This window comes from Arvicanthis niloticus, chromosome 1, assembly GCF_011762505.2.
Source record: "Arvicanthis niloticus isolate mArvNil1 chromosome 1, mArvNil1.pat.X, whole genome shotgun sequence".
NCBI lineage: Eukaryota > Metazoa > Chordata > Mammalia > Rodentia > Muridae > Arvicanthis > Arvicanthis niloticus.
Genome location: NC_047658.1, coordinates 10,980,159 through 10,998,508, shown reverse-complemented (window position 1 = coordinate 10,998,508; position 18,350 = coordinate 10,980,159). Strand labels below are relative to the sequence as shown.

At 53.7% G+C, this 18,350-nt stretch overlaps 1 protein-coding gene across 5 annotated transcripts; it reads left to right on the top strand.

Moving 5' to 3' along the window:
• Positions 1-1,073: 1,073 nt before the first annotated feature.
• Kctd15 (potassium channel tetramerization domain containing 15) lies at positions 1,074-17,214 on the top strand. 5 transcript variants are annotated; one of them, XM_076932114.1, is made up of 7 exons: positions 1,074-1,279; positions 3,872-3,970; positions 5,565-5,657; positions 6,284-6,459; positions 11,317-11,461; positions 14,173-14,478; positions 15,793-17,214. In XM_076932114.1, the coding sequence occupies exons 3-7, from the start codon at positions 5,592-5,594 to the stop codon at positions 15,949-15,951; spliced, it is 852 nt and encodes a 283-aa protein (XP_076788229.1). In that variant the 5' UTR covers positions 1,074-1,279; positions 3,872-3,970; positions 5,565-5,591; the 3' UTR covers positions 15,952-17,214. The 5 variants fall into 5 exon arrangements, with proteins under 5 accessions (XP_076788229.1, XP_076788232.1, XP_034370512.1 ...); XM_076932117.1 differs by lacking the exon at positions 1,074-1,279 and adding an exon at positions 1,375-1,396; XM_034514621.2 differs by lacking the exon at positions 1,074-1,279 and adding an exon at positions 2,147-2,306.
• Positions 17,215-18,350: the final 1,136 nt, after the last annotated feature.

Here is an 18,350-nt window from a genome sequence, read left to right as displayed (position 1 = left end):
CTCAAGTGAGCCTAGCATACTCTCCTGGCTCTCCCATGTTTCAATGCCTAGGGAAAGTTCTCTCTCTGAAGTGAGGCATTCACATACCAGCGAGCTCCACTGAGCTGCCATCCATCCTTGTAAAGTGGTTTTCACCTTATTCTAAGGGTCAGCTTCTTCAACACCAGAAGGGGAGGGGTTTACTGTTTCTAAGTTCCACTACCTTGAGCTGTCTAAAGCCTGGGGAAGCCAGCAAAAAACTGAGCAGACTACCCAGCTGGGGAACAGGACCTCACCTGCACATAAGAGTTGCACTGTTTAAGCAAAGCCCGGAACTAGAAGCCCAGGGGGTTCCGGAGCGTGGGAAGCAAACGTGGGCAGCCGTGGGCCCCCACAGCACAGATCCCTGACCTACTTCACCGGCCCCTTTCTGTTCTAGGAGCAGCTTAAAATCCATAAATTAAGGAAATTAACTGATGGGGCCTGCGGCATCTTTGTAAGCTATTTAAATCTATAAATTTACAACATCTTCTGCATATATCAAGTAATTGAACTAACTGCGGGGATGTAACTTTAATGAGAAAATTTCCCCCTTCTCCAGTAGTTTGAGATAATAAATAAATAAATAAATAACTCCCTCAGGAGGAAAGTTTCTTATTCCCGCGTGAAGTTACAGACGCGCGGACGGATGCTCTCTCTGCACTAGAGGTCCCCTGAATCAGGGGAGACTATGTCCTCTCCCCCTCCCACCTTCATCATCTTTCTCCAGTGTTCCTGTTTGGCCTCGAGAGCACCCCCAGGAGTTTGGCCAGTAGAGGGCGCCCAGGCCCGTCCGGAGTCAGTGAAGGGGGGCCCGCGCCGCCGCTCCCGGCTGGAGCGCACCCGCCTTCCTAGCCGAAAGCCTGGCTTTGGCCCCGGCGTCCCGGGAACCAGGCGGGGGCGCAGTCTGGGCAAAGCGCACCGGCCAGGATCCGTTTCCTAGGAGCCGGGAAATGGTCGAGGAGGAGGGACGGGCGGGGCGCAAGGGAAGGAGGAGGAGGAAGGGGCAGCGGGGGAGCAGCTAGGGGCATTCTGGGCGCAGGCCTCCGCGCCGCAGGGACCTTTGGCCGCCGCCGTCTCCATCGCGCCGCACTCGTCCAGGAAATGGCGCGAGTGGCCGCAGGCGACGGGCCGGGTGCCCCGCGCTCCCCTCCCCCGCGGTGGCCACCGCGTGTCCGCAGACGTCACGGCCGGCGCTGCTCCCCGGGAGAGAGGGGCAGCCGGGGCCGAGACCCGGGGAGAGAGGGAGGGAGAGAGGGAGGTAAGCCGCCTGGCAGCCCAGTTTCTCTCCCCTCCCCACACCAAGTCCCGCCCTCAGCCCCGGGGCGCCGCGGCGGCGGCTGCTTCTCTCCTCTTTGTAACCGAGGAGTCGAGAAATGTGAGAAACGTGCCCTGTGTTACTTATTTGGGAGTCGAAAATTTATGCCCAGCTGAAAGCGCCCGGGGAAATATTACATCAGATGAAATGACAATGATTAAAATCAGCCTCTCCCCCGCCCCCTCCCCGAGCCCGGAGGAGGCCCGGGCGCCGCGTGGCCGGACGGCGGGGGGCTGGGGCGCAGAGGGCGCGGGGCTCGGGCGCAGCGCTCCCGGAAGGGTCCTGGTCGAGCCCCCCGGCACCCAGGCACAGGGCTCCGGGACCCACGGGTGGGGATCGGGAGGTAGGAAGGAAGTGGTGGCGGTGGGGAACGGTGCATTTTTTGTCGCGGAGCGCGGCAGGCGCGGGCGCGCGGAGCTAATTGCGACTCTAATCCTCTGCCCCGAGGCGCAGCCGAGCCCCGAGCCAGGAGTCGCCCGCGCGCGCCCGCTCGCGCTCGCCGCGCCGGGGTAATTTGGAACCGGATCGCTGCCCTTTGCAATCCGGGCTGGGCCGCGGCGAGGCGCACAGGCTGCCGGCTGATTTTGGGGGGCTGTTTCCCTCCTTCCAGCCATCGGGGGAGGCCGCTGGAGAGAGAGGGAGGAGAAGAGGTGGGAGCGGCGGGAGGGCAGCCGGAGAGCGGCTCGAAGAGGAGGCGGCGGCGGCGGCCGAGGAGGGAGGAGGCGAGGGGAGGGCGGGGAGGGGAGGCCCCGGCGCGGCGCGCCGCGAGGGGCCGCGCGGAGCGGGGGCCGGGGCGGGAGGGGTGGGTGGGGGGAGGGTTGGGGGCGAGAGAGAAAGTAACTCCAGGACGAGACCGGAGCGACCCGCGCTCATCGAGCACTAGGCGACCGGGCTTCGCCGGGCGCCCGACACCGGCGGCTGCGGGGGGCGGGGGCTGCGCCGGTGCCCGATTCACCGCTCCGGCTCCGAGGTAAGCCCAGCACGGGCGGCCACCGCTCAGTGCCGCACACCCCTGGTTCCCAAAGTGGCTGCAATGCCGAGAAAGTCACTCGGCCCCGGGCCGGGACCTAGGCTGGGGGCGGGGGGGGGCGGGCTGCTTTGTCCCTCTGCTGAGCGCAGGGGCTGGCGGCGTGGGGGCGCCTAGCACAAAGGCCTGGCGCGCACGGGGCGGGGGGTGCCCACGTGGGCTGGTCCTAGCCGCGGGTGGACCCTCCCCACTCGGCCGGGCTCCGATCATCCTGCCGCGCGGTATGTGCGTCCAGGTCCTCCACACTCTGGTTCCAGTAAGGTCTTGAGTGCCTGCAGAGCTGGTGACTTTCCTGAGTCTGAAACCGGCTCCATGCAGCTAGGGTTTCGGGGCTCAGAGGACCGGGTTGGCGCCCAAATTATAGAAAAGAAAAAAGTCTCTAACGGGACAGATGTGCGTTCTCTGACGCCCACCCTACGAGTCTCATGCCAGACGCACTGGTGGTGGTTCCAAGCTCAGGAAGGATGTGGGGCGGGGGAACGCGCCGGCCCAAGACCGTACCTCGGTCTCTAGAACTCCGCTGCCCACACGCACCCCCTGACCTGGATGCGAGCACCCTCATTCTCCCACTCCCGCGCCACTGTAGCACCTCTCTCCCCTCCCTCGAGAAGCCCCCGACTGTAGAAAGATAAACCTCCAAGTTTTCACTCCGTGTCTCAAACGTGCATGAAGGAATTTAACTGCGCGAGTGAATAACAGCATTAGTTTCAATTAATTTTTTTTAAATCCCGGCAACAATAAACTTTGAGAACAAAAGCGCTTTTACGTCCTTAATTAGGCGAGCTTCCCATCTGTGGTCTTGAAGTGTCTGCCTCTTGATTTAACTTTGTCTCCGCCCCCCACCGCACTCCTACCCCTTCTTCCCTGGGCCCTTCGGGTACCCTAACCATCCCGCCCACAGGGCCGGAGGTTCGGCCCAGCGGATCCTGTAGCCTCGAAGTTCACACCGGCCGGCTGGCTTTGCGGCGGGGCTGGCGCGCACCAGGTGGCCTGCCGCGTCCCTCCCGTTCCACCCCTGGATAGTCCTGCAGGCCCCTGGCACTGCTGCCTCGGGCAAGCGCCCAGGGCGTAGAGCTGAAGGGAACCGGAGAGGCGCCTTCTGTTTACCTTTTATGGTTAAAATAACAGCTTAGGAAAAGAAGCGACTTCACGAAGAAGCGATTTAGTGAAATCGTCTCAAGCTGCCGCAGCTCAGCCAGTTTAATCACCCCCAGAGAGCTGAACAACTGCGAGCACAATGGGACACAAAATCATTTTGTGTGTAAATGAGCGTGGCATTCTGCTCACTTCCCTCTGTTCAGGCGGGCGGGGCTCGGCTGCGGGTGGGCGCGGGACCGGGGTCTCCCACCACAGCTTGGAGAATCGGGTCAATGCTGGGCCAGTTTGCAAACCCACTGAGGTCCCTGCAACAGGCGGCTTGGCCAAGCCTCAGCCGCTTCTGGGTCCTGGTGTTTGGTGCAGTGAACTTGTGTCTCTTACCAATCGCACTTCTATGTTTGTGATCTCAGCAGTGTTCTGGGAAGAAGGGTCCTGGTCCACCACAGATGCGTTTGTCAGAGGGAGCAGTGGAGATTCGGGTCAAGGCTTAAGGCCTGGGGCTTCCAATGGTGAGTTTCTGATTTGTGCTGTGAGAAGCAGGCTGAGAACAGGCTGGGGCAGCTTGGGAGATGGGTGCTTGATGCTACTTGTCACTTCTGAGTTGGGTCCTGGTAGTGGGAATTCTTTCTCTGTTTGACCTTCAGTGGGTGTTCCTTTATGACACCCTGTCCCCCACCCCCTCCCAGGGCTGGATAACCCATCCCTTGGGTCTGTTTTGGTTTTTTTTAAAAAACTTCCTTGAGATAAATGAACTGGAATGTCCAAAGCAGGGGTTCAGGACAGCCACCCAACTCCTCCACGAGGATAGGACACCCTCCCTCACCCCCAAAGAGTTTCAGGTCAGAGAACTTCCCAGGTCAGTGGAGATGTGGAACAAATCATAGGAGGGGAGGCACTTTCCTTCCGTTTAGTCGTTTCAGTCTATGTATCTCAGACCATGTTTTATAATTGAATGCTGAATGTTAAGGCATAGAGCTAGAAGTTTAACAGAAAAAAAGCACCATGTGGGGACCCAGGATACCATGTAGTTGACCTATAAGGGTTAAACCTCTGTCAGAGGAGTCCAGGTTATGTTTGTGGGATTCTTCCTCCTCCCCTTCGTGTCTGTGTGTCTGTGTGTCTCTGTGTGTGTCTGTGTGTGTGTGTCTGTGTGTATGTCTGTGTGTGTTCCATTTCCCTTTGAGACAGCCCCACGCCATTGGAAGGGGTAGCTAGAAACCTGCCCTTCTCTACCCTCCTTCATGGGCCCCTTGAAGAGCCCCCAGGGTAGCTTCTGAGGACTGAGGCACAATTTTATTTCAGGTGTCTGTGGCACATAGGAAAGTCCCTGAGTTGCTAAGGGGAGGAGGGGAGAAAGCCCATTTGCTGATTGCTGTCTGGCCAGCTCTCAATGCCTCAAGGGCCTGTGATCCTGAGGGGGTCTGGAATACATTAGGCCCAGGCAGCACCATTCTGGGGGTCTATTGGAGAAGCAGGGAGGTGCGGAGTAGGCAAACAAAGACAGGTCCTGTCTGCTGTGGGAGCTCTGGGTGACTGGTGACTTCCCTGTGATGCTTCCACATCTCTGTGCCCTGGCTTCTGTGGAGAGAGGTGTCCTATACAAACTGCATCTTTACTGGGTGCTGAGAAATCCTAGGCTTCCCCAACCAACTGAGGGGAGCAGCACCCCCCACCCCCAAGGTTCTCTCCACTGATGCAAGAGGAGACACGCTTGGTAACACGGCTCCAACTCAAAATACCAAAGAAATCAGATTTGTTCTGAAACATGGCAGGGCAATAATGACGAGCATATGTTTTAGGCTGTCATTAGCCAAATTAGCAGACATGGAACTGCCTAGAAGATGTGTGTGTGTGTGTGTGTGTGTGTGTGTGTGTGTGTGTGTGTGTGTGTGGAGAGAGAGAGAGAGAGAGAGAGAGAGAGAGAGAGAGAGAGAGAGAGAGAGAGAGAGATGCTATGCTGTGGCCTGGAGGTCTGCTTTGGGGTGTGTAGGATTGGTGGGATCTGGAAAAGCTGCCTGGTATACATAGGATCCCAGACACCCAGACAGCATCTTTGTAAAAATCATTGGTGGCGACTGAGAAATAAGTCACTGCTTCCCACAGATACTCTGGGCAGGGATGGAAGCCTAGATGCCTCACCGCAAGGAGCGGCCGAGCGGGTCCTCGCTTAACGCACACGGCAGCAGCGGCACCGCGGTGAGCTTGACTGGTGGGCTGGGATGGCCCCTCGGCCCCTCTTTGCTCTTTTCTAGGGTACCTGCTCACTAGCTGCAGGTCTTCTGAGACCCAGCACATAAGAGATGGGTATTGACTGGCTGCACGATTATGTATTTTTTTTTTTAAATGAGAATGCTCTTAATTTGATGTGAAATTTACTACATGTATAAAGCTCAGAGCCTTAGGTGCCGAGGAAGTCACTAATTTAGAGGTGTCTCGTTACTGAGACAAACTTGCAAAAAACCCCTGAATCCCAATTCACAAATTGGTGATTCGTTTGTCAGGGGATATTTCACATCTAACACATAAGCCCGCGACCTTTAATTAGAATTTTGCAGTTTGTTTTATGCCCCTGGAGGCTGACACCTTGGAAAAAAAAATTTTTTTTTCTTGATTTCTTATTGCTAATAAGCAGCCTCCTCCCACCCCCACCCCCAGTACTTTGAAGAAAACGATGCAAACACACTTAATTATAGTGGTGGCTATAATTTGTCAGCTGAATATGTGATCAGGCACAAGAAGAAGCGATCTGATTAAATATTTGATCACATTCGAAATAAAGGCTGTTCAGGAACCCTTGTTTTTCTATGTATTTTGATCTCTAGGAGGGAGGAAATATGTCCCGGCTGTCACTCACCCGGTCGCCTGTGTCTCCCCTGGCTGCCCAGGGGATCCCACTGCCAGCTCAGCTTACCAAAGCCAACGCACCTGTGCACATCGACGTGGGAGGTCACATGTATACGAGCAGTCTGGCCACACTCACCAAGTACCCTGACTCCAGGTAAGATCTCTGCTTCTAGTGTCGGGCATGCCGTGTAAAGCCCAGGCCTCCATAGGATACCGTTAGGGTATGGTACCAAGGCCTGTCATTCCCCTGTACTCCTGACTGTTTGAGAAACTGCTTGCATGTTGAAGGCCACTTCTGACAGTAGCTTTTGACCCTGCACTGATAGCCTTTGTGGCATAACATGGAGTTCCTGACCTTCGTGGCCTGGCCAACCATTGTCTGGGAAGTCTTCACAGAGTGACACCCAGGAGTCAGGTGTGGGTAGTCATGGTCAATCCTATTTCCTGTCCTTACCCTTGGGGAAAGACATGGAGTGTCAGCTGCAATTGTGCCCTCCTTTGTCTGGGCAGCCACCATTTGGTCCTAAGTGCTAGGAGCTGTCTTTCCTTTGGAGCTGGAGGGCGTGGCGATGAGTTAGCAATTGCGGGATAGTCAGGGATATTTTTGACAATGTGAGTTCTACACCCTGTAATGTACACAAAACTATCTGTGGCCGAGACCCTGAGAGAGGACTCACAGACTCTTCCTAGGAGGGACCCTTAGCTGCACGGTGCTGGGTACCAACAATTCGATGACTCTTCTTCACGGATTTACTTCCCAAGGACACACGTTGGCACTGCAGCCGGCAGCAAGACTAGTGGGGGTGGGCTACGTCTCTGTGAGCATCTCCTACAGGTGACACTGCATTGCAGCTTGCTGGGCTCATGCTGCTTGCTCCTAGCATGGTACAGCAACAAGCAGCATTGGCCAGCAGGAGGGCAAGCCTGTTAGGTATCACCTCTCTTTTATACATTTAAAATAAGAAGAGGAATTAATTAATCCCCTAGGTATACTGAGGGCTCATCACCAGGATGGATGCTAGGCCAGGGTAGATTCAGAGCCTAGAGGATTGCCATTCAGAGATGTCTGGGCAGAGGCTTCATCATTACAGGAGTGCCCCTGGAGAAGGGAATGGGGGAAGGAGATTTTGTATCTGGCAGCCCGGAGACTGGGCGCAGGGTCCTGAGGAACTTGGAGCTTTGGCGGGCAGGAGCCAGGAGGCTGTATACTGCATTGGCCACGTGCTTGCTTGCAGAGCCCCTGTCTGGGCTAGGAGATAGATTCCGTTCATTTAATTTCAGTTTTGCCTTCTGCGGCGCTCCTGAGTTGTGTGAGATAGATCATCCCTTAATCAGCTGACGATGTTTGTGAGTGAAATTCCTAAAAATCTTTGCCCACAACCTTCTTGGTAGAGTGTTTTCTGAAACCTAACATTTACCTTCCTACAGCAGCTGCTACCCGGACCTAGTGGGCAGGGAGGGGCTCCCTTCCCATGTTTCTCTCTAATGGCTTTTGGGGATTGAGGAGCCTTGCCCTCCCTGTTCCACAGTGTGGTTTGCCCTTGCTTACTAACTTGCTGTACAGTGGGGCATAGTCTTCCTCTGGGGAGCTGAACACTTGGCCCTGTGATGTGACATGTGGGACCCTCTGCAGGTCAGGTGTGCCCGGAACAGGTAGCAGTCTGTGGACTTTACCAGAGCCGGATTCAGGGTGACTCTGTTGTTCTGCCTGATTCAGTGAGCTGTTCACTAGGCCTGAAGCTAAGGACTAGGCCAGCCTGTGAGCCAGCAGAGACAAGGATTCATTGGAGAGCTACACAGCTGTTGTGGAAGTACAACTTATACACCCCCACCCCCCTTTTTGAAGTGGATTATTACAATTCTGGAAAAGATGTATCACTGACTGGGCGGGCGGAGATGTGAGAGTGCTAAGGTTACCAATGGAGACAGTTCCAGATGCTGACCCTGTTCCGAACCCCCACTGGGAAGCACTGCCAGACCCAAGGGTCCCCAAGCTCATCCTTGGCTGATTGAGGTGGCCTAGACCCTGTGGGCCTGGTGCTGGGTGCCTCCTCTGGTTCAGCCTGAGCCAGTAGCCTAAGGTTGAGAGCGGACTCGTGGTCTGCCTCTCCCTGTGTGCTGTTCACGGAGTGTCCCCTAGCACAGGAGCAGCTCATGAAGATGGTCAAGTGCTCCAGAACTAACAGAACTGAGCGCTAAACCATTCAGGAAGTTAGTGGGCACTTTACAGGAAGGACAAGGGTGGAGGCATGTGATGGCGTCCGTTATATATCAGGGCAAGTGGCTGGATGGTGCTTTATGTAGGTCCCAGCCATCAAAGTGAATTCACCAGCTTATTCCACAGGGGACCTCTAAAGTCGGCTCTTCATATCCCTTGAGTGCTCCCCGAGAGGGCTGGCCTAGAGGTGGTTCCCACCGAGACATGTGAAGCCACCAAAAGAACTCAGGAGGTCACAGGAGCTTACTCACAAGAGCCTGTGAGATACTAAGGGTTTCCTTATGGTGACTGTCCAAAATACTCCTTCAGCCTGGCCCTCTGTAAGGCTTGGTTGCTGGGAACACCACAGGCCTCTGTCCTAAGAGGAGGTGCCATTAGTCCCAGAACAAACACCAAAATATGGAAGAATCTAGAACTTGCTCGTCTTGGCTCAGTAGACAGACTAGAACCCAGGCAGCCTTGCATTGTTGGTGGACTGGGAATCCTCTAGACCGACAGGACACTCTGGAGCCTCAGCCAACTCCAACGTCAGAGCAGTTTGGAACCCAGCCAAACCCAGCATTTTGCTTGCTACACAGAACAGAACATTTGAGTTCAGCCGGGGAAGGGTGGCAAGAGAGTTCCCAGGAAGGCTGAGGTGTTGAATTTGCTGACTCACCTTTGCACGTGGCTCTGACCTCTTTCTTGCTAGAGCCTAGTGTGGACCCTTAGCTATCTGCCCTGGCACTTGATCTCCTGACTGAGTCACACCTGTGTCCAGGGATTCTGCGTGCCCCCTCACACCCCCACAGCTAAATGATCAAGTTTTTTTGGGAGATCTCAAAGGAGCTATGGAGCTCAAGGGTTTCAGCAGGGGTAGGGTCACCAGGCAGTAGGATCCTGAGTTCTCATTGGTTGACTGGTCAGGGTGGCCTGCATGCAGGGGAGTGTCACATACCCCACCCAGAGACACAGAGACAGAGACAGAGAGACTGAGCGCCAGACACAGTGTCCTGGTATGGAAGGACCCTTGGATCTGCTCTCCCTGTGTCCTGGGGAAGACATTGTCACCAACAGCCTCCAGAGCCCTGAGGAGTTACATTTGTCAGTTGTACCTCTGGTTCTTCAGGCTCAGGCCTCCACACCCCTAACCACAGGCTCTGACCTGCTCACTCCCGTCCTTCAGGCAGCCTTACCCTTTATACTGTTCCTCTGGGACAGGCTGGGCTGTGTCCACAGGGTGAGAACAAGCAATGGCATTGCCATGAGAACATAGGATGGTATGGATTGGGAATACCTAAGAAGGGGAATCAGGGGCTCCAAACCTCTCAGCTCCTGGCAGCTGTCATGCATGGATGTGACTGGGAGTGGCCGACTTGGACTAAGCAGGGAGTGGGTGGCTGTAGGACCGGGAACAGGGGGAGGATTCTTGGAACGGGGCTGGGTAGTTGGTGCAGGCAGAATGAAAGTTGGACTCAGCTAGCTTGTGCAGGCCAGCATAGTCAGTCTCCTATCCCCTCATTACCCCGGTTCTCCAAGGCTTTTTTAGAAACAGCTCTCCCAGGGCTGGACAGATGGCTCAGTGGTTAAGAGCACTGACTGCTTTTCCAGAGGTCCTGAGTTCAATTCCCAGCAACCACATGGTGGCTCACAACCATCTGTAATGGGATCTGATGCCCTCTTCTGGTGGGTCTGAAGACAGCTACAGTGTACTCATAATAAATAACTCTTTTAAAAAAAAACAGAAAAGAAAAAGAAACAGTTCTCCCAAACTCGGCTGTCAACCAGCCGCTGAAGGACACATGCTCACCTCTCTTCAGCTCCCAAGCTAGTTTCCTAGCTGCTTCCAACTCATTTAGGGGCTCCTGGTTATCTAGACTAGCTTGAGATAGCTTAGCCTGCACAGCACTTAGCAAAAAACAAATGCTGCCAAGTGGAGGCACTAACCCAGGCTCTAAAGTCAGGTTCCTCCTCTGTGGAATAGGTAGGGAGAGGCATCAGGGACTCCCCTAAGGCCTTCCCACGGGCCCTGTGTTGTCTGTAGCACTGTCTTTCTAGGTAATTGTGTTCCTTCCCACTGCCAGCCTCTCACTGGGTATGCATACGCTGTGATAGGTATGAATACCTGACCCTGGCTTGGACCACATGATCAGGCCTTGGGGTTGTGTGCCAGCTTATAGTCCACATGCAAATACACACTCCCTCTTGATGTCTCTTCCTGACGGGTCCTTAAGTGAACAGCTACAGGGCACTTGTGACTTCACATCTCCCAGTTGCTCGCTGTGTTAGCTGGCAAGTGTCACTGTCTGGATCTGCCTGAGACTGTGACCTGTGCCTGTTGGCCGAATGAATGTGCTTTGTGTGTGATGTTGGTTGAGAACCTGTGTTCCTAGAGACTTGGTTGGCATGCTTTTAGCAGGAGATGTGTGGCTAGGGGCTGGAGGGCTGGGTAGTTGACACATGGTTTGTTGGGCACGTCCTTCCGGCATGAGTGTGTGTGTTCAGCTTGGACCAGCTGGTTTATGTGGCTGTCTGTGTCTTGTCATGGTTTTCCAGCCCTGTGGGAGGTGTCAGTGGGCCATTGGACATAGCTGGATATGTCTCTTAGCTAGCTGTGGCTTGTGAATATGGCTGGAGTGTGTGGCACAAGGACCCTTATGTATGTGTGTGTGCTGGCAGTTGTCAGGCTTGGCAGGGTCTCAAAGTTACTGGTGGCCTCTTGCCCCTCCAGCTGAGTGACCCTAAGGAGTGGGGGCAGGGCAGGTAAACTCAGCCCTACCCTGCCCATATCTCCATCTTGCCTGTCTCTCCCAGAATAAGCCGTCTCTTCAACGGCACGGAGCCCATTGTCCTAGACAGTCTCAAGCAACATTATTTCATCGACCGCGATGGGGAGATTTTCCGCTACATCCTGAGTTTCCTGCGGACGTCAAAACTGCTGCTTCCAGATGACTTCAAGGTAAGTCCGCAGCCGGCGGCACCCCCTGCGCTGCCTGTGTCGTGGCATTACACAGGGGACGCTGTGACTTAATAAATGGACCCACGGTTGTCATGGCAACCGCAAAAAAGTTAACCGATGAAGCCGAGGGCTAAATCAGTTTTTCTAAACTCGTTTTGCTTTCTCACATCTTCAGCGTATTTATCAGGGTGTAACAACAATTAAGCTCTGGCACTTTACCCCAGGTTGGTGTTGGCTGTGCTTAGGGACTGCTGTACGCTGGAATAGAGTCCTTAGAGGTCCCAGTGTCTGTTCCTCGTTGGCAGTCTGCAGTGGGGAAAACCCCTGAGAGCCCAGGTGGTCACCCTTTAAACAAACATCACTCCCAGGACTCAGGGGGGGAGCTTGTCCTAGGTGGCTGATGTGACTCCCTGTGGGCCTGCATTGGTGCTGAGCCCCATTGAAATACCAAGACTCAAACTCAGGCCTGGCTCTCGCTGGCAAATGTCTGTCTGTCTGTCTGTCTGTCTGTCTGTCTGTCTTTGTGCTTCCTTGCTTTGAGGCTTCCTGTAGTGACCACTGCACCAGCAGCTCTGGGGCCCTTTTTCATCCAGCCTAGTTACTAAAAGGCAACAACTGAGTTTGGTCTGAAAATAGACCTACACAGGGGGAAGCCATAGGCTTTGCCCCTTCCAGTTTAGAAAATAGAGGTTGAGTCTGAATTGCATGGGGCCAGTACTTCAGAAATTGTGTGTACCTGCTGTGGCGGCCCATACCTTTATCCCAGGCCTTCTATGCTGTAGGCTAGCTAGCCTGGCCTATAGAGTAAGACACTATCTCCCCAAAAAGAGGGCAGGGCAGCATCAGCAAGTGTAATGGCACATGCCTTCATTCCCAGCACAGGAAGGAGGTAAAGCATGGCTGGGGCTTTGTAAGTTCGAAGCCAGCCTGGTCTCAAAACCAAGAAACAAAACCAAATAAAAACAAAGTATAGTCAAATGATGGGGAAACCTAGCCTGGCTGGGTTTGAAACAGTGTTGCTCTGGGGGGTGGGGGGTGGGGCTGGCAGAAGAATGGTGTGGACTATGTGAGGAGCCTGAGGAGGGTCTGGGATGGCACTGGAGAGAATGTCTGGAGCCCTGGGTTTGTGGACCAGGAAGGGAAGGGGGAGGAGGAGGCTGCTGTGATACCTGGATCTTGGTGGGTGGTTCAGCATTTGGCACCGCTGAAAGTAGGGAAAGATCAGGTTTGCAAACCAGATCATGCCGGCTCTTGTGTGAGAGAACAGGGAACAGGGGCGGGGACAGGAGGCTGGATTACATATGTCACTGTGTTTCTGGTTTGCTGGGGGCAAGGCAGAGACTAACGTGTAGGAAGAGGGTGCAAAGGCTGTGAGTGTGGGTTATTGGGCCAGGAGGGTGTGCCCAGCTTGTAGCTTGAGCCCTAAATCAGTTAAGTAAAAGTCTAGACATGGAACGTTCTAGGCTGTGGGGAAAGATTTAGTGTAAAGATGTCACATAAAACTCTAGGAGCTGGTGAGAACAGGGAGAGCAGAGGCCTGGGATGGAGCCCCAAGGAGTCTTTATGGAAAGCAGGCAGGCAGGGGTCACAGCTCACTGTGGGCCTGGATGATGGGTTAGGATCCTGGGCCTCTGGGGTCAACAAACAGAAGCACATTGGGCTTTCAGGGTAAGCTGTGCTTTGAGAGTTGATCTTTCCTGTCTTTGCTGCAGGACCCTCAAGAGTCACCACCTATAGATGCACTAAGCCTGCCTTATGAACCATGGGCACAGGCCACTTAAAACTGGGACTGTCGTTGGTGGGCATGGGGCTAGTGCCAGGGTCTGAGTGAGGGACAGTTGTAAGTGTCGTGCTTGGTAAGGAGTAAGCTTTGCTTTTAGTCCCGGGGACCTTGTTGTGTTCTCTACCTGCTGGGCAGGGACAGGAACTCCAGATCTTCTGTCCTTTAATCCTCACAGTGTTCCCTGTGGTCTGGTGTTTATATTCATTGTAAAGAGGGGAAGCTGGCCCCGGACAGGCCAGTACCAGGCTCATAGGCCTTGTGGCTGAAATGCACTCTATGAAGGTCTGCCTGGGAGCTGGGCAAGGGCACAATGACCTCAAGCCAGCTTGGTGTCGTCTCTGAGTAGATTTTCAGGAAAGCAGCATATGCCCGGCTCCTGCTCCTCTAAATTTAACTTCCAGCTCTTTCTGTCTCTCTCCTTCCCTTCTTCCTTCCTTGTTTCCTTCTTTTCTTATGTTTTTTTTTTGTTTGTTTGTTTGTTTTGTTTTGTTTTGTTTTAATCTGAGACAGGGTTTCTCTGTGTCACCATACCTGGAACTCATTCTGTAGACCAGGCTGGCCTCAAACTCAGAGATCTGCCTGCCCTGCCTCCCAAGTGCTGGGATTAAAAGCGTGCGCCACCACCGCCCGGCACCTTCCATCTCTTTCTGTGATGTTTCTGTTGGCCATGCAGTTGAAGATCCAGAAGAGAGTCTCGACAGATGCTCCCCAGCCTTCCTTTATGTTCTTTATGTTCACACTCTTTATGTTCGGGGACAGTCATTGGAGTTGTATTTGTTCATCGCTACCGTGGAAATGCCCGTCCTTGTCCACATTGTGTTCTGGGAATTATGATGTCTGTGTAGAGGGAAGGTGCCCCGCTGGGGATGGGATGAGCCACCAAGATGGACTGCTGCCTGCTTCCCTGACACTCTGTGGTTTCCGGCAGGACTTCAACCTCCTGTATGAGGAGGCAAGGTACTACCAGCTGCAGCCCATGGTGCGCGAGCTGGAGCGCTGGCAGCAGGAGCAAGAGCAGCGGCGTCGCAGCCGGGCCTGTGACTGCCTGGTGGTGCGGGTCACCCCTGACCTGGGTGAGCGGATCGCACTCAGTGGAGAGAAGGCCCTCATCGAGGAGGTCTTCCCAGAGACCGGAGATGTCATGTGCAACTCTGTCAACGCTGGCTGGAACCAGGACCCCACGCACGTCATCCGTTTCCCTCTCAACGGCTACTGTAGACTCAACTCGGTGCAGGTGAGGGCCATAGGCTGCCACCCCAGGGGTCCCCAGGATGCAAAGAGGTGGGGGGGACACAGTCCCAGTAGAGAATGGACCAAAGCATACAGAAAAGGCAACAATGTGTTGATGCATAATTTATGTCTTGCTCATAATTAAATGATGGTGCCTGGGGGATGGACTTAAAAAAATTGATCTGTACTTTTCTTTTTCCCCTAAAAGGATGTTCTAAAAAAAAAAAAAAAAAAAAAAAAAAAAAAAAAAAAAGCCCAGAGTATTTTCAACAGACCATGCTTCATTTAGCATGCAGAGGCTGACTTTGGATTCAAATTAAACCCAGGCACCAGGAAAGGCAGGGAGCCTTCCTATGAGGCTGGCCCTGGGGCCACTGGCAGGCTACAGCTGCCCAGAGCTCTTCTTTCTTTCTGAGACTTATGTGTCTTTCTGGGTCTTATGTATAACCCAGGCCAGGTGCAAATTTGAGCTCTTCCTGCCTCAGCCTCCCAAGTCCTGGGATTACAGGTTGCACCCACACACCCTACTGTTTATCCCTGGACTGGCTTTACCAGGGAGGTTGAGAATAAGAACTTGGAAACAAAAATGATGTAATAGCCCTGTTTCTGAAAGTGTTTTCCTGACTCAGAGGCACTTAGATTTTGGGCTTAAGACAGAAAAGACTCTTTAGTGAAAGCCCCCCTCCCCACTTCCTGAAAGCTATGGGTAAGACTTTACTAGTTACAGGACATGGATATAAGACCAGCCCTCACCTTCCCAGAGACATAAATTCAGGAGGCCATGTAGGCCCACAGAGATGCATACTCTGAGAGGGCTCCCCCTCTTTCCCTCCACCTAGAAGTCCTATGAGCTGATAAGCCCTCCGGCCTCAAACCATCTGGGACTCAGATCCAGGAAGCAGGTGGCTACCCTGAGGCTAGGGGGCAGGGGCTTTCCATTATTGGAGCAGGAGATTGAGAGAGGGGGTGCCTGGGGCTATGTGTGTGTATGAAGATGGGGTGGGACACACCCTAGATAACCCCTTTCCTTCTGTACTTCTCTGTTGTACACCCCTGAGAATAATTGTGGGGAATAGCCTGGGTGGAATAGCAGAACCCCATGCTGGGTGGATACATTAAGGGGTCCCTAAGCCTGACTGTGTCTGTCCCTCCTAGGGTAGGATCTAGCTGGTGGTACAGCTAGGACCTTTGTCAGTCCTGGTACTTTGTCATTGGGACTCATCAGAAGGTAGCTTGCTCTGTCTGGCACCCGATTGCCCACCAGGCCAGGCAAACTCTGGCGGCTGGCCACTGCTGACCTCTTACTCTTCCCCTGCAGGTCCTAGAAAGGCTGTTTCAGAGAGGGTTCAGCGTGGCCGCATCCTGTGGGGGTGGTGTGGACTCTTCCCAGTTCAGCGAGTACGTCCTTTGCCGGGAAGAGCGGCGACCACAGCCCACCCCAACTGCTGTCCGGATAAAGCAGGAGCCCCTGGACTAGGAGCTGCCTCGGTGCCCACCTAAGACCCCTCGGTCCTGGGGCAACCCCAAGGACGTGGAAGCAGTGCTGAGGAGTCCTGCCTGTTTGTGCTTCACAGTGGGCACAAGACTGAGGGCGGGAATGGAGGGTCTGAGCTCACCCCTGGGAATGCCAGATGCAGAGGCAATGGGATGAGGGGTGCCGGAGGCATGCCCACGGAAGGACTGTTGGTGTGACCTGCAGATGCTGCTGCTGCAGTTGTGCTGCCAGCTTCCCAACCCTCCTGCTCCTCGGCCTGGTACATCGTCCTCTGCTGGGCCAGTCACTCCAGAGCGGCTGTTTATTCTCCACACTTGGCAGACATATTTTTCTACAGTATTTAAAACAGAACTAACTGTCGCCGCACAGGTCGGCAAGGCTAACAAGGACCATCGCTGCTTTTACCTGGTGCTCAGTTCTCAGTCCAACTGTTCATCAAGCCTTGCAAAGGATGGGCTGCCGGCATTGGGGCCCAGGTGCCTGCTGAGCTGGGTCTGTGGGGACAGATGTGGGGGTGGCGGTGCTACAGGAGATGGGACAGGGTCCTCCAGGGGGCAGGGCAGCCGGGAAGAGGAAATGGGGGCTATGTGACTCTGTGACTTTTATCTGAGACACTCTGCTGCCACCCGTGTCCCAGACTGCACTTGGTGCACACCTGACCTGCTAATGCCCAGGGACTTCCAATCCCAACTGACTGTGCTCACATCTGGGTTCTTGGAGAAGTCTCCGCCCACCCAGTCAGCATGGGGGCCACAGCTTATCTCAGGAATGGGCCCTTCTACCAAGGGATCCATCTGTCAGCATCACTCTCTGGGTCCCCAGCTCAGGGAACCACCCTCCACCCTAGCTCTAGTTTTTCCATTCATATGCACATCAAGTGTTACTGAAATGTTCTAAACCAGCCTGTCTCTAAGGCCCAGACCTAAGCTTACCTAGTGCTCTTAACCCCAGATTTCCAACAAGGACTGGTCCCGAGAGGTCCTCACAGATCTGCTCTCTTCCAGACGACAGGCCCAAAAGATGGATACCCTGGCCTTGTCACATCTCCCCTAGCTCCTCCCAAGTGGAGGAACCACAGAGAACTGACAGATGGGGTGCCCTGGCCGGCACCCCCTTGTGTATAACGCCTGTAGACTTGTATATGACTCCTTTAATATTGTAAAGATGCCGATGTACAATTGTTCTGTGTTTGTGTAAACACACCGCGTTCCTGGTTCATGCCATAAAGGACGCTATAAAGCAAAAGACTGAGGCTCCATCCTGTGCAGAAGCTGCAGCCAGATTCCCACACTTGACTTCTGGAAGAGAGGGTTGGGGGCAGTTTCCTTCCTGGGTTCTTGTGGTTCAGATCGAGGAAGGAGCAGCTTTTGGTGGGAGGCATGGGGTCACAAGCTTGCTGTTATTACTGCGTTTGGGTGTTTTCATTACTTCTGCAGATCCCCTCTGGGCTACAGGGATTCAGAATTCTGATTCTTAGCCCCTAACCAGATGCAAAACTGAGAGGTAAGCAGGTTTCTGCGGGTTTCAGACCAGGCTCAAGGGTCTTGGATTTTCACGTGGTATTTTAACTGGAACTGAGTTGATGCTCCTCCTCCTCTTCTTCCTCTTCTTTCTCCTCCTTGATGTCTGGGTTTTTTGTTTTTTGTTTTTTGTTGTTTTTTTTTTTTTTTGAGGGAATTTGCTGTGAATCCAGGCTGGCCTGGAACTCACTATGTACTCCTGATTGGCCTGAGACTCCTAAGTCCTGGGATTGCATCTGTTTGCCATATCTAACTTGTTCTTTTTAAATCTCAACACACGTACACAATGGTATGAGAATCTCGGGCCAGCCAAGGGACAATGACTGTGCAGCCAGCCTGCAAACAGACTTGCGTGATGTCCCCTTCCAGGGAAGGAGTTAGAACATGTCATAGAGGCGTCTGATTTTAATGAGCTTTTTAAATTTTTTTTACTCAAAGTCCTCTATGTTTAATAAGCTCACGAGGATTCATTTTACATGCTTGCCAAGGGCCACCAGCCACAGGGCTTGGGGAGTACACAGCACCCTACGTGGCCACAGAGCTGCCTTTCCAGTGTAGAATCTCATTTGCTGGTCAGACTTGTTAGGCTTCTCTGCTCAGCAGCATGCCTACAGCTGACACATCTGCATTTTGGCATCAGGCAGGTATCTGAGAGGAGGAAAAGGGTTGTGTTTGTTAGCAAGGAAGTCGTGTGGAAACACCTAATGCCCTGTGTGTTTACGGATTTTTTTTTTTTTTTTTCTGGCATAACAGCTAGCGTAAGTCCTGAGGGGTGGAGATTCTGTAGTTCTTTCAAGCTGTCTTTTTGTGCAAGAAGTTGGAGCAGGGTATGGTGGGTACTCCTGAAATCCCAGCAGTTGG